Raw genomic sequence first — 16,938 nt, forward strand, 5'->3', positions numbered from 1 at the left:
GTAAATTAGTCCACAGTTGTTGTTATTTATGAATAGCACAGACTAGTGACTCCTTAAAAGCAATTACATATGTGGCAGATATTAAACTGTGTAACAACTGACCCTGATATCAACTGCCAAATGGTTTTGTGACCTATTGTTTCCCTTTTTATTTGTTAAGCACATATTCTCAATTGCTAAAAGGATAGCCCCTAAAAAATAAAGAACTGACTAAATATGTGATAAGCATTCATGTGCACATGAACGGACCTTGATTCCAAGAAATCTGAAAATAAAAGGAAAGCAAATACAATTCCAGGTTTAACCCAGAACAATAGTTATTAATATGGCTGACATACAGTATAGTTTCCCTGTTTTTCCTCTTTTGATTAAATTTATTTTAGCTTTAATTTTGTCTGAGTTCATGTAACTATCTCCGGTTTATTTAAAATAATATTTAATTTTTCCAAATATAAGTAAAGATAATTTTCAACATTCATTTTTGTAAAACTTTTTACTCCAAAATTTTTTCCCTCTTTCCCTTAACTCCCCCCTCCCCAAGATAGCAAACAATCTGATAGAGGTTAAATATGTATGATTCTTTTATTACATATTTCCATACTTGTCTTATTGTATAAGAAAAATCAGTTCAAAAGAGGGAAAAAAAACACAAGAAAGAAAAAAAAGTAAACAACAACAAAAAGGTAAAAATACTATACTTCGATCTACATCTAGGCTCCATACTTCTCTCTCTAGATGTGAATGGCATTTTCATTCCCAAATCTATTAGAATTGCCTTGAATCACCACGTTGTTGAAAAGAGGCAAGCCCCATCAGTTTCTCCCTTGACTGGACCTATGATTTCACCAGTAAAAAAGGCTCTCAATAAGAATTCCACCTCAGAGAACTGACTAGTACATTGAGAGCTTAAGTGACTTACCCAGAGCCACAATGCCAGTGTTATGTCCTAACTCTGAGACCAAGTGCCTACTCACAAGAACACATTGTGCCTCATTTCTTATTGTGGTTGCTCTTCTTAGTGGTGAGAGTTTTAGAAATGGTAGTAGCAGCTATACATGGCAAAAGTCAGAACGAGCTTCTAGAGTTTTATGAGACTCTATTGAAGTAAGACATAATCTTGTTATTGTATACAGTTTATTGTATACAGTCTTGGTTCTGTTCACTAACTCAGCTTCACTTCATGTAAGTACTTTCCAGGCTATTCTGAAATCAGACTGCTCATCATTTCTTATAGAACAATAATATTCCATAACTTTCATATACCATAACTTATTCAGCCATTCTCCAAGTGATGAGCACCCATTCAGTTTCTAGTTTCTTGCCATTACAAAAAATTCTACTACTTTCCCTCTTATATGATCTCTTTGAGATGCAGACTCAATAGAAATGCTGCTGGATCAAAGGGTATGCAGTTTGATAAACTTTTGAGCATATCTCCAAATTGTTCTCTTGGATAGTTGGATCATTTAACAACTCTACCAACAATGCATTAGTGTCCCAGTTTTCCCACATCTGCTCCAACATTTATCTTTTCCTGTCATTTTAGCCAATATGAGAGGTATGAAGTGGTACCTCAGAGTTGTCTTAATTTGTATTTCTCTAATCCAGTGGTCCTCAAACTTTTTAAATAGAAGGCCAGTTTTCTATCCCTCAGACTGTGGGAAGGCCAGACTATAGTAAAAACAAAACCTCACACTCTGTCTTCACCCCTCAGCCCATTTGCCATAACCCAGAGGGCCACATAAACGTCCTCAACAGGCCGCATTTGGTCCGCAGGCTGTAGTTTGAGAACCCCTGCTCTAATCAATAGTAAATTAGAGCATTTTTTTCATAAGACTAGAAATGGGGGGCAGCTAGGTGGTGCAGTGGATAGAGCACCAGCCCTGAATTCAGGAGGACCCAAGTTCAAATCTGGTCTCAGACACTTAACACTTCCTAGTTGTGTGACCCTGGGCAAGTCACTTAACCCCAGCCTCCGGGGAGGGGTGGGGGGGACTAGAAATGGTTTTTATTTTTTATTTTTGTTTAAAAATTATCTATTCATATAGTAATATGAAGTATGTGGCTTTCACTTGGAGAGAGAGAGATCAACCTGTGATCACAAAAGTAAGACTGAATCATTCAAAAAACAATAACTATTACTGGGCTTATAGCTCAAGTACTCCATTGATACAAAAATATTTATGACAGTATTTTTTATGAGAGCTAATAACAGTAGATAAAGAAGATACCCACCAGTTGAGAAATGGTTAAATAAACTGTGGTGCACAAATGTAATACAATATTACTGCACTCTATAAGAAACTGATGAATGTGATGAATATAGAAAAGCAGAAAAATGTCTATATGAACTGATGCATAGTGAAGTAAAAGGTGCCTAGAAAACAATATACATAATAAATACAACAATGTAAATAGAAATAAAAAGAACATACATAAAATAAAAACTAAATGTAGCAAGATTATAAAGATCAAGCATAACCCGAAAGAAAAAATATATGATACTCTCAAATCCATTTGTAGAAGTGAAAGGTCACAAGTCATCTGTGTCTTCAGACTTTTTCATTGTGTTGTGCTGATTTTTTCTCTTATTTGTCTTTTTTTAGAATCTTTAAAAAAGTAATTATTTGTTGTTTGAGACTACTCTGTGAGAAAAGAGGGAAAGAGGGAAAGATATTGAGGAAAACAATGATGACATAAAAAAAAAACAAAAGACATCAATAAGATCATATTTAAAAGAAAGAAAATGTTGGAAGAAATTCTACATGACATCATGAAAAATAATCTCCATAGAAAAGTGCCCTGGAGCTGAGCCAAACTCTGACCATTCAACTCTGAAGAGGAGAGGCATCCATCAGAGAGGCAGATGATGGATTTGCCAACAGTTTTTCTCGTTTGTGTTAAATGGCAGATTTGTTTAATAGAGGAATAGAGGAAAATTCAGGACCAAGGATAATGTATTAGCTATCACTTAGGAAAAACTGAAAATTCTTATCACAGGTTAATTCCCATTTAAAACTTTTCAGAGAAAGGGAAAGTTCCACAACCTCAGGGCCCCCACAATCCAAGACCAATTCAACCCACCAACTCTGGCCATAGGTAATGACTGACAGCAAACTTCTTTTGGTCAGCCATCACTTGATTTATCAATTCTGGCTCATTATCATCCAATATCTCTTCACTTTTTTGTGGACAAACTTGAGAAGAGCATTTTACAACAAGTGTCTCCACTTCTTTTCTTCTCATTCTCTTATCACCACAGTCTAAATTCCAATCTTATCATTAGACCTGAACTTTTCCCAAAGTTAGCAGCAGTGATGTCTTATTTGCCATAGCCAGTGGTCTTTTCTTGACTCTAAACCTTTGCAACTCTTCTGTGGCCTCTGATAATATTGGCCACACTCTACTTGATATTTTCTTCTCTTTAGGTTTTTATAACATTATTAGCCAGGTCCTCCTCCTGTGCATCTCAGCATTCACTGTTACTGTTTTTGGTTCAATGTTTAAGTAGATCTCTCCTAAGGCTCTTAACCTAGACCCCCTTCTTTTCAACTTCTATATTATTGTACTTGGGAGTTCATATCAGTTCCAACTAAGCCATTCTCAAGTTTACTTATCTGGATCTAAACTCTACAATCCCACATCCAACTTCAATTCATTTTGAATAAGACATCTTCAAAGACATCTTAAACTCAACATGTCCAAAACCAAAACTATAATTTTTCTCTAACAGTCTCCCCCATTTTTTAAACTTCCCTTTTCATTGTCAAGGGCACCACCATCTTCTTAGTTATCCAGGATCAAAATTTTGATGCAAATTTCAGTTCCTAAATTCCTCTTACCACCACCTCATTATAACAAATATGTCCTTTTATCTTCTTTGACAAAACCATCACTTTGTTACAGGGCTTTGTTACTTCATGCCTGAACTAATGCAATAACCTTCTTCTTCCCTCATGTCTCTTCCTTCTTCAATTTAACAGCTATCAAATTGATCTTCCTAAAGTATATGTCTGACTTATATGTCACTCTCCTAGTCAATAAACCTTAGTGATTCCTCATCCCTTCCAAGAAATCCTGTTTGGCATTCAGAGCATTTCATAACCTGTTCCCTTCTTATCTTTCTCCTTACCATTCTCCTAGAAGATACTCTATGTTCCAACACTTGGACATTTATTTTCATTGGCTGCCCCTCAGCCCTGAAATTCTCTCCCTATTGACCTCCATCTCTAGGATTCTATGGATTCCTTAAAGACTCTTCAAGTACCAATTAAAATCCCACCTTCTACAAGAAGCTATTCTTGTTTACCCTTCATGCTAATGTGTTTCCTCTCTTGATTACCTCCAATTTTTTCTACATATATCACGTTAGTATAGTTTCCACATTGTCTCTTCCATAAAATTATGAACTTCTAGAAAGCAGGGACTATCTTCTATCACATTTTGTACCCATAGTACTTAATATAATCTCTCACACAGTAGGCACTATGCCTATTGACTAAAAACTGATTTGTGTCTTGAACGGTAATTATGAGTGTCATACCTTTTATGGTTGCTATAAGAAAACTGATACCTATTCTGCTTTTTGCATATAATTCCTATAAAATGTCAAAATGGGTAGATAAATTGAGAGGCTTTTCCATGTAAGATACATTTAACTGGATTAATGTTTTTTGACTGGCAGTAAGTTCTGCTGGTATTTCCTGTGATATTTCCATGATACTATTTTTTTGTTAATGTTTATAGTGCCTTGCATTATAAATTTAGAAAATATTGCATGATACAATGATCCATGACAATTCTGAAGGACTTATGATGAAAAATGCTATCCACCTCCAGAAAAAGAATTGATGAAGTCTGAATGCAGATTAAAACATACTTTCTTTTTTTACCTTCTTTATTATTCTTTAAGGTTTTTAGTCTGTGTTTCCTTTTGAAACATGGCTAATATGGAAATGTTTTGCACGACTGCACATAATAATCTATATCAAATTTTCTGCCTTCTCAAGGATGGAAGGAGGCAAGGGGACTAGGAGAATTGGGGACTGAAAATATTTTTAAATGAATGTTTCAAAGGATATGAACAAGCAGTTTTTCAATGAAGAAATCAAAGTGATATACAGCTATACAAAAAATGCTCTAAATTATTATTGATTAGAGAAATGCAAATTAAAACAACTTTGGGATATCATCTCAGACCTATTAGATTAACTAAAATGATAGAAGGAGAAAATGACAAATGTTGGAGGGGATATGAAAAACTAGGATATATATACTTTTAGTGGAACTATGAACTGATCCAACTATTTTGGAGAGCAATCTGAAATATTAGTTGTAATTGTATACCCTTTAATTTAGCAATACCACTATTAGGTCTCTTTCCCAATGTTAGCAGGAAAAAAGAAAAAGAATCTAAAGTTCTAAAGTACTTATAGCAGTTCTCCTTGTGATGCCAAAGGAGTGGAAAGTGGGAGGATGCCCATCAGCTGGGGAATGGCTAAACAAATAGTAGTATATGATTGCAAAGAAATACTACAATGCTGTAAGAAATGATAAAACAGGTTGATTTTAGAAAAATATGGAAAGAGTTTTTTAAGATACTATATACAGTAACAGTAATATTATTCAAAGGATAACTGTGAATGATTAAGTTATTCTGAGTATTATAAATACTAACATCAACATTAACACATATGCACATGTGTCTGTGTGTATCTATGTGAAATAGTGAAGTTCTCTACTGTGGGGTAGAGAGAGGGGAAGAAAGACAAAACAATTTGAGACAAAATGTAACTACAAAATTAAATCAAAATTTAAATGTTTGCTTACATGTAATTGAGGAATACAATAAAAATTAAATGTAGAAAATAATGCATGGAAATACTGTTGATTTTTGGAATGATATCTACAATATGATGCTTTGTTTGTATCATTAAGTTAGCTCCTCTTTAAAAGTGAATGCTGTGATTTTATAAAAACAAGCCATTACTTATTAGAGACTTTTGTCTGGAAATTTTCTAAAATTGCTTTAAACAAAAGAATAACTTTGCATAGAGCAAGACATAATAATGTGAAGATGTTCAAAGAGCACTTTTAACATGAATATGGAGAAAAGAATCAGGAAAGAGAATATAACTGGAACAAAGTGCACTGAAGAAGAGACCTACTGTGAAGGACAGGCTAGAATAATTTAAAGTCAAGGGTCTCAGCTTTCTATGCTTTCACATTACTCTCCTTCATTAAGGAACTCCTGGTATAGCTTTCTACAGAAAAAGTAGTAAGACCTATTACTGGAACCAACAGAAAAACACTTGAGGATGAGTGTCAGGCACCTCCTTTTTATTCACAATCTGTTTCCTCAGATTGCTATTTCCTAAGAGCTCTGGAGTCAACTAGTATCAACAAGTATTTATTTTTGTGACTATGTGTCACTTTGCAAGACTCTGGGGATATGAAGAAAAGCAACTCACACAAGGTGCTCATATTCTACAGGAGAGTATTTCTATATAAAACAGGATTAAATAGACATAGCCTCAGATTAAAATAAAAAACTGAAGATGTCTAAACATATCGGGGCAGGGGGCGGGAGACAGGGGAAGAAGGAGGAATCTTTCCATAAGAATATTATTCTGGCAATGGTATGAATGGAGGAATGGAAAGAAAGAGAATGAAAGTAGAAATATCTGTAAAGAGAAAAAAAAATCCAAGGAAGGCAACAATGAGGTCCTGCTTAGAGTAGTGGAAATAGGAAAAAAGAAGAGTAAGAAATAAGATGTTGCTGAGAAGAACTCAACATCATTTGATATAAGAATTAAAGAAAGGCAAAGAATTATCAATAGATGCAAAGCTAGGAAATAGGGTAGATAGTGGATGCCAAAGGCAGAAACAATAAAGATAAGAAGATTTAGGGGGAAAAGAAGAAGCTCAGTTTCAGTTACCAGTGAAACATGCAGGTAAAATGTCTTGCAAGAAAATAAGGGTCTGGTGTTCAGAAGATCAGACCTAAAGATAGAGATTTAATAGTCATCTGCTTAGAGTTTTTTGGATGAAAATAGAGAAAATAAAATAAGACTACTAAAATGACAGAGCAAAAGCAGAACACTCAAATGACACACTCATAATGAAGAGCTTAGAACAAAAGCCAGACAAGGCAGCAAAAATGGTTAGAGAAATACTAAGAGAATCAAGAGATTATGATAGAAACCACCAAGAAAAAGGGAGAGGATCATCAAGTGTTAAAAATTTCATAAGAGTTTGAAGATAAAGGGTTATGGATTTGGATTTTTTTTTAATAATTTAATAATTTAATAACTAGTCAGTGAAACAGCAGACAAGATTATCAAATATAGGTTATAAACAGATTTATAAGCGCAATCAATTATCCAACTAAAGAAAAATATTATGAATTTATGGGAAGTAACCCTGGAGTGCCAAAGGAATAATTGTGCCTATAAGGTGAGAACTAAGTTAAATTTTTCCAGTTCATTAGTTCAGTCCTATCCAAGAATTTTCTTGGTAAAGATACTGGAGTAGCTTGCTATTTTCTTCTTTAGTTCATTTAACAGATGAGAAACTGAAGCAAACAGGGTTAAGTGACTCGCCCAGGGTTACATAGCCAGTAAGTGTATGAAGCTGAACATGAATTCAAAAAGCTGAGTCTTTCTGATTCCAAGGCTAGAGCTCTAATCATTGCACCACCTGCCTGCCTCTTTTCCAGGTGGGGGGGCCTTTAATGTTAGTAAATGCAGACTAGAGGCTAAATGATAAAATTTTAAGTAATATGCAATATGTAATATATGTTAAGCTCATCATAAGTTTCCAACCAAAAAATCCTGTTTTTGGAAACTCAATTAAAAATCTACATTAATTACTCCAAATAAAATCCACCCAAACTACACAAACACACAGAGAAAGGAGAGGTGAGGAGAGAGAGGAAGGGGAAAGAAGGAGGGGGGAAAAGGGTGGGGGAAGGGAAAAATGGAGAGAAGAGAGAGACAGACAAGATAGATAGACATAAAACTCCATATAAGGGGAGTAAATATGTACTATGTAAATACAACTTGTATTCAAAATACAAAGGACACAGTACAGCTGAATTATTTGGCTTCAAGTTATCTAATATGTAGGTCACATTTAAGAATCATTTTAAGTCTTTCCACACAACTCTATGAAGTAGGTAATACAAGTATTCTTATTTTCATTGTCCAGATGTTTAGTGTTAAACAACAGGATAAGCTAATCTGCTGGAATAGTACTTTAATTTCTAGATTATATAAACCACTGTAATTTAAACAAACTGGAGAATGTTTGAATTAGATAAAATTCTGAATTATAATTTTATATTTTATTTTAATGCAGATTTGATTTTCTTTCTGTTCTCTGGCTTTCTAAAAAGAGCTCTAGTTAAAAAAAAAATGAGGGGCTGGGCTGCAAGACCTGTTTTAATGAATAAATAAGGTTCATCTATAATCAGCTCATTAACTGTTAGGATGAAAATGGATCATCCTTAAGTTCTTATGAATAGCTGTGTTTTGTTAAAGATTAAACCCTTTTCCTAAAATCTTAGTCAAACTATTCATTTACTTTGTGAAGCTAGTACAAAGGTAAACTTCAGTCCATTCTTAGGTGCTTTAAACAAAGAGAATTGAATTTCTGAGGCTTTTTTATTGTACTTTGAATTAAGGAATATTACTCTAGTTAATGTCAGAATTATTACAGAAACCAGCACCATAGTATGAGTTTATACTTTACCTTTGGCCTTTTTTTTGCTCTTTCAAGTTATTTTGGTATTTCTCCTCATCTGAGAGCTTTACTTTTCTCTCTCCAGTCTGTAGATTCAGACGCACATGGGAACCAGCAGGGACAGCTTGATCTAAAAGCCAACAGAAAGAATACTACATTAAACCTAAGGTGGAAGGGAAGGAATTCTGGGTTCTGACTAGCCAAAAAGGGCTCTCTCTCACCTTCACAAACTTGTGTGACACAACAAATTGCTCCTGCTAGTAAGAAGCTCCAGCTCCTCACTTAGGAAAGTGACAAGTGCCAAACAAACTGAATTTAAGCATTAAAAAAAGGCAAACCCTTTAAATATACGTCCTCTTTCACTCTCCCCATACATACATCTATGGTTCCATGCTTAAAGTAAAGAATAAATAGGTAAGTCCCTGCATCTGAAACAATCAATGTTGGGCCTATAAGAACCTAAGCATTCATACTTTGGATAAACTAGGTATCCAAACAGGATTTATTTCATGCCTTAATACTCAAAAGTCCTATACTAGAACATTCTGTGAACATAAAAGAAAAAGAATAGTGGTACCTCCCTTAAGGAACTTATTAACCAATTAGGAAGACAAAATATATAGAGCATACAAAATAACTGCAATATAATTACAAAGCAACATGTTAGTAAGTGAAGAATAAGTTACTGTAATCTGAATTGCTTAAGTATTCCAAAGATAAAAAGTATAGGCGTGATTGGTGTTAGGAGGACTGTTGGATCTAGGGACACTATGTGGAAAGAATTTAGAGACAAAAATTGGCAGAGAGGAAGCAAAGGCCGTTTCAGGAAGAGTACAGAGTAAGAGCAAAAGCAGAAAAACTTTTAATTAACATACTTGGGATAAAAGCTAGCAAGCAGAGCAGTTTAGGCAGGGAAATATAGGGAAGTGCCCAGAACTAAGAAGAAAGGAGGCTGGGCTGCAGCAAAGAGCCATGACCAAGGATTATACAATGAAAAATACCCTTAAAATAAGCTCTTCCCAAGCTGTTTTCACTCTAAGTACATACGATGGGAACAAATGGACAAGTAGTGAACAATGCCTTGTTAGTTTTTCTCCAGTCCCTACATGAGCCTTTTGGCTCAACTTTGTTATCTATAAAAGGGAAGACTGATTCCTTACCTTCCACAAAAGGCTAAAAAAGAACATGGACTCCAAAACTATTAGTTAAGAATATTCTTAGAAATCACAAAAAAAGGGGGAGGAGAAATGGAGAGATAGGGCACTCTAAAAAAAGTAATGAATGCCAAACTACCTAGACAACTTTTTTCAAGTGAGGATGAATGTAAATTTAATAGCTTTTGCAATTATTAATTATTAATAACTAGTATTGTTCCATATATAGTGGATTAGTCATCCTGCAGTCAATTAATCTAGCAACTAATTATTAAGGTTCTTGCTATCTTAAGAGATGATGCATAAAGATAAAACTAAAAAGTTATAGCAAAAAGAAAATTGATGTATCCAAGATAAGATAGGAAACAACAGAATAATAAAAAATCATTAGCAAATTTATCTGATAAAGGTTTGGTATCTAAAATACAAAACCAATTAACAAATATATAGTATATAAAAACAAAAGCCATTCTCCAATAGACAAGTGGACAAAAGATACGAACAAATCATTTTCAAAAGAATTGTAAAGAATTCACAACCACAGGGGCAGCTAGATGGTACAGTAGATAGAGCACCCGCCCTGAAGTCAGAAGAACTTGAGTTTAAATCTAGATGGTACAGTAGATAGAGCACCCGCCCTGAAGTCAGAAGAACTTGAGTTTAAATCTGCTCTGATGCTTGATATGCTTCCTTAGCTATATGACTCTGAGCAACTCACTTAACCCCAATTGCCTCAGCAAAAAAAAAAAAAAAGAAGAAGAAGAAGAAGAAGAATTCACAACCACATATGAAAGAATGCTCAAAACCACTAATAATAGGAAAAATATAAATGAAACTCTGAGGTTTCATTTAACACTCTGCAAATTGGCAAACATGGCAAATGATCCGGATAGTCACCATTGGAGGGATTGTGGGAAATAAAGTACACTAGTGAAAATATTATAGAATGCTGAGTCAATTAAAAAAAAAAAGTTTTTGGAAAGTATTTGGAATTATGTGAATAAAATAATGTAAATTTTCACATACTCTGACCATTCTGCCATTAGGCTTCTACCTTAAGGATATCACTGATAAGAAAAATATTTCCCTATACACCAATATATTTATAGCAACATTCTTGCATTCACAAAAACAAAAAGAAAAACCTAGAAACAAAATAGATTTTATTAATTAGAAAATGACTAAACAAATTGCGATACATGAATGTAATGGAATATTACTGCACTGTTGTAAAAGAAAACAAAGAAGCATGGAAAGATCTATATGAACTAATGCACAATAAAATAGAGTCAAGAAAACTATGACTACAACATTTATGGAAAGAGGAGCCACACTTAAAAAGAAAAACAAATAAAAGTGAATGTTGCAAAATTACAAATAACAAGCACAGTATCAAAGGAGATAAAAAGATTCCCCAAATTCCAATGTGGTTTACCATACATATATTCATTTCTCTACAATGCATTGATCAGGTTTGTTGGAGGAGAGGGAGGATGTTCCTATGCTTCGCCCCCACCCCAAAATGTCTTCAAAAATGCTTTTCTGAAAGAGGAAGGAAAAGAGACTGGAAAAATTTTATGATGGAAAAACACATCCAAAAATTATTAAATTATAAAAACAGCAATAAGGATTTTTAACTTTTTTTTATTAATTTTATAATTATAACATTTTTTTGACAGTACATAAGCATAGGTAATTTTTTTACAACAGTATCCCTTGTACTCCCTTCTGTTCCGAATTTTTCCTCTCCTTCCCTCCACCCCCTCCCCTAGATGGCAGGCATTCCCATATATATTAAATATGTTATAGTATATCCTAGGTACAATATATATGTGCAGAACCAAATTTTGTTGTTGTTATTATATTAATATTTATATTGTATATAATATATATTATATTTATTATATTTCCTTCCCACAGGAAGTACAAACCAAATAACATTTATTCAAAATATAGGATATGGTCATTTAAAACAAAACTAAAACATGAAAGAAAAAACCTCCATGGGAGCAGAAGCAGAAAAGAATAATAAAAGATCATTTTGACCCCAGTAAAGTGCATACCAAATTTGTAAGTTTCCTGACCTAAAGCAAAAGCCAAGAAATTAATGAAATGGCTTACAAATTGAAAGGAAAGAAAACATCAGGGAAAAGAGACAAGAAACAAGGTCTTAAAAACAAAAAGAAGAAGGAAAAACTTCTTTAGGGTGATCTGTATTGTTCAGATTAGTATCACAGAGCATCTAGCCCTCAGACTAGCTCAATTTACATACTTCTCAGGTAGACACTAAGTATGAGGCCCTGTGCTAAGAGATGGGCACATAAAAATAGAAAAAACTCTCCTTGCTCTGCAAAAGCTCACATTTCAATCCAATGTAAAACATGTACAAAAATAAGTCAGTATTAATGATTTGAGGAAGATTTCACAAAAGAAACAGCAAAAGATCTAATTCTTAAAGAGAGCTAAGGATTTTAAGAAGAGATGGCAAAGGAGGACATTACAAGAAGTGGGGGTAGCATTGGCAAATGCCAAGAGGTGGAAGATGTAAAATCAGCTTTAGAAAAGTGCCAATGTTAGGTATGGCAGAAAAAAAGGAGGAGTAAATAAAAGGAAATAAAATGAAGTAACAAGGGAAAAGTGGTTTAGAGTAAGACTGTAGGGGACCGTAAATATCAGGTTGAGTACTTTCTATTTTATCCTATGCATAACAAGAAGACTTTGAGGGCTTTTGAAGAAAGGAGTGAAGTGGAATAGTTTGGGAGTTATGAGGAGGATGGATTAGAGAGGGAAAGCAAGAGCTAGAAGCTGGCAGACCAATTAGAATCTGCCAATTAGAACACAGTCTGTATTTAAGCAAAAATGTGTTGTTACTCCACCTTAACTTTATTTACATTATTACAGTCAACTCATGAAAGTCTTCCCAAGTGAATTTTTCATATTTTTATTTCTTATAGTGAAATAAGATTCCATTATTTCTTATACCATAATTTGCTCAATTTCTCTCTTATTGTTGGGCACATATGTTGAATCCAACTTATTATCATTAATAATATTGCCATGTATATTTTTGTACAAAGAGCTTTTATCGTTCTATCAATAACCTCACTGGATAGTATCAGAACGATAACTTTGGGGTGAAGAGGGATGTACATTTCACAAGTGTTCCTAAATAATTTCAAGTTATTTTCCAGAATTATTGAATCAATTCAAAATTTAATCAGCATTTATCTGATGTGCCTGTCTTCTGAATGCCTCTCTAAAACTGATTACAGAACCATAGATTGAAAGACAGAAGTGATTTCAAAAACCATCAGTCTTCCCACATTTGACTATCATTTTAATGCCAACATTTCCCATATTATTGAAAAAACAAAAAAACAACATCTAAATCTGTATAAAATGATTACATTATTCAATCAATATTTATTAAGACCTTTCCTATGCACCTGATACTACAGTACAGACTGAGGATACAAAGACAAAAATTAAATAGTCTTTGGGCTCAAGAATCTTATATGGAAAAATAAGTATTACTTACATATATAATTGCATGTAAAATATATACAAAATCAACACAATATAATTTATTGGGGGAGGACACTCGTAGCTCGGGGCAGAAGGAACAGAATTTATATTCAATTCAAATTCAACAGGGTCTCCCTGGAGTAGGATGACATAGTCAAACCTACAATTTAGGAATATCTAAGAAGGTAAAGGTAGGTTGGGATAGTCCTAAGAGGGAGGTGCCATGTTAATAAAATCAAAGAGTAAAAACAAATATTCTCAAAAGATACCTGCACTAGCCCAGCAAGGCTGACAGTGTAAAGAATAAGGTTAAAAGAAAGATGCCAGGCATGAAAGTTAAGTACACCAACTTTCCAGCAAATTTAGGAGCTTTACTTTATTTTAGGAGAAAAGGATGGATTTCAGTATAATAGGACCTTAGAAAGTCAACCTTTACCACAAAAGCATAATTTCATTAGCAGTTCATTATGCAAACCATTTTTTATTTTCATAATCTTTACTGATCAATAGATTCTTTGAACATAGTTTGAGAATCAAATAAAGCAGTAAAAATTTCTCATTAGTCAAATTTGAAACAGAAAGATTGCATGCTAAATGTACCCTTTTGTCCTTGTTATTTTTTCAAAACTATAATAGTCATAACTGAATGGAGGGGAAAAGAGGCAGATATTAATTTATTTTTATCTTTTCCCTCCAATCTTACAAGTTCCCTTCAGATCCTGAAGTAATTGACTATTTGTTCACTTTGATGAACACTTGTTACCTTCACAACCAACCAAGCAAAGTAATATACAGGTTATCCAAAAAGTCTCAGTGCAATACAAAGCTATCAACACTTAAAACTTCACTAAGATTTTTGAGACATTGTGTATATGTCTTATTTACAAAGCAATACTTCTGATAGTCCCAACAAGATCTTCCCAAACTTCAAAATTCCTCGCCAAGAAGATCTTGAGTTCAGCACAGAAAAAAGAGTGGAGGACCCTTTGGGAACTTCACTTTTCATCCTCCTACTCTCATGCAACTGTAAAATGGTATTAAGTGTTTACATAAATGACACTGATGTATTGACATTTGACTCTTGGAATAAGTACTGGGTTAGTAGAAAGGAATAGCATACTTGGATGACTTCATCTGCAAAGAGGGCTTAGTGGAAGCAATAGCATTTAGTACCAATAGTACTAGAATGGTAAAGTTCTTCACAATTATTTACACTTACATAGTGCAAGATAATTTCAGTACATGACTTTTTAAAATTTTTCACAATAAGGAAAACAAATAACATAGATTTTTCTCTGTTTTATAGATGAGGAAACAGGCTCATAAAAGTTAAATGTCTCCTTAAAAATCACACAGCTACTAAGTAATAAAGCCAGGACCCCAATTCTGAGCTTCTGATTGCAAGTCCAATGCTACTCTTGTCCTGCTCCCTGTAGAGTCCTTGAATTGCTTTTTCTTTCTAGAAAAAGGAAAATAAACTTCCCTACCTTATTTGCAGTGACATTATTTCATGAATAAAAAGAAAACACTTTGAGGTACTGAGCATATGGTAGAGACTGAAATTTTTCTTTCTTCCTTCTTACCTGAAAAACTCAATCAACTGTTTTAAAGAATTATTGCTTTCAGGGCAGCTAATTGGTGGAGTGAATAAAGCACCAGCCCTGAAGTCAGAAGGACCTGAGTTCAAATTTGAACTTAGACACTTAACACTTCCTGGTTATGTGACCCTGGACAAGTCACTTAGTCCCAATTGCCTCAGCCAAAAAAAAAAAAAAAAAAAAAAAAGAATTATTGCTTTCTATTCCAATATAACGATTGCTAAATTTTGTTCTTTTAAAGCTCAGTGTGAACAAAAGCTACAGGGAGTTCAATCTGAGAGGAAGAGAAAATATACACATTAAGCTAGATATGGGTCATATGAAAAACATCCATCCACTGCATCTATTATAAACTCCAATCTACTGTAGGCTTTGACACCGTTCACTAATAAAACGCATTTAAAGATGGGACAGTATCTCTCTGGTTCCTTGAGATACCAGAATATAAATTAATCATCCCAAATCCAGCACTGTGTCCAAATGCAAACCCAAAGAATATTTAAATGAGAATAGCTTCTATCAAGCAAAAAGGGAAAACAGCTTTAGGATTTTTTGATAAAAATTAGTTCAATCATGGGCTTAAGCCAATTTTTCTACAATGCATGTAAGAGCTGGCTTATAAAAGCAGCCACTAAGCTACAGGCTTCCCATTTCCATTGATATCAACCCAATGCCTACCCCTCCCTATATCCCACCTCCCACAATTACTTCCTCTGACTTCTTCCTCTGGGGCTGTGGTGACAAATGCTCAACCATGCATTCAAAAAATAACTTGGATAATAGGGCTGCTAATTAAAAGATTTGTATTTCTACAAATTTGCTATAATGGTAAACTTAAAACAACCAAGTTGATTCCTAGTGGGCAGTGAAGCTGTCTAGACTGTCTATATCAATGTCTTCCTTTTCTGAATATCTACATGTCTAGTCTGCATATCACACCTCTTTACAAAGATAAAATCTGAGTGTCATGATAACCATTTTGTTAGAGATAAATCATCCCTAATAAGATTATAAACCCCACAGTATGTAACAAAACCATAGTGTAAGGCTTAAAAAGTAGTGCTCAATAAAATCTATTGAACTGAAAAACAACTTTATCATGCCATTTCTGTTTTTCACCTAGCAATTAACTTTCTAAGTATATAAACCCTAAACAATGACTTTCAAGCTAACACTGTAGTGGGAAATTTCAAGAAGGAGGATTATTGCAAAATGAAAACTATAGGATTAAAAAAAAAGAAACAATTACAATAATGTAAAGGAAAACAAAAGTGAAAGTCTTCAGAATTCTGTTCAATATTCAATCATGACTTCATGAATCTAATCTCATTAGAGAGGAGGGTCTAGAAGTGCAGAACAAGGCAAACATCTCTAGGCATGGACATTACATTTATCTATTTTGCTTGACTATACCTGATACAAGGGGAAAATTGAGGATGGAATGAATAGGAAGTGACACTGATTTTTTTTTAATTTAAAAAACAAAGAAAAGGGCATCAGAAAAACATGTTTTGAAATATAGCAGTAGTAGAAAATGTTTTTCTTTCTATTAAGTTATTTAACCTATCCAAAAACCATAGAGAGTATGGGGACAAGACATGCCCCAGAAAAATGAAAATATATGTAGCTATAAATTTACTAGGTTTATAACTGAAATTCTTTAAAAGTTTAAAGTAAAAAAAACAAAAACAAACTAGGGACAACATATACAAAACTTCATTCAAAAATACAATAATTACGTCAAAATTTATTTCAATTTTAATTAATTAAAATTAATTAAAGAATTAAATTAAAGAGGTAAAAGATATGAGAAGAAAAACATAAAGGAGAAAAGAGATTTGCCATTTAGCAGAAATAATAGTAGGGGCCACTACCTTTTATGGATCCCATTCAGGATTTCTGGGATTCTGGAGGCTAAT

General features: G+C 33.7%; 1 protein-coding gene across 6 annotated transcripts in view; it reads right to left on the reverse strand.

The window, feature by feature from the left end:
- SIL1 (SIL1 nucleotide exchange factor) overlaps positions 1-16,938 on the reverse strand; it is a 327,722-nt gene that overhangs the window by 84,151 nt on the left and 226,633 nt on the right. For all 6 annotated transcript variants that reach the window (XM_074291465.1, XM_074291470.1, XM_074291468.1 and 3 more), the window contains one exon: positions 8,752-8,872. In XM_074291465.1, the coding sequence (XP_074147566.1) occupies positions 8,752-8,872 (121 nt within the window). The remainder of the gene's footprint in view (positions 1-8,751; positions 8,873-16,938) is intronic.

Source organism: Sminthopsis crassicaudata, chromosome 2 (genome assembly GCF_048593235.1).
Source record: "Sminthopsis crassicaudata isolate SCR6 chromosome 2, ASM4859323v1, whole genome shotgun sequence".
NCBI lineage: Eukaryota > Metazoa > Chordata > Mammalia > Dasyuromorphia > Dasyuridae > Sminthopsis > Sminthopsis crassicaudata.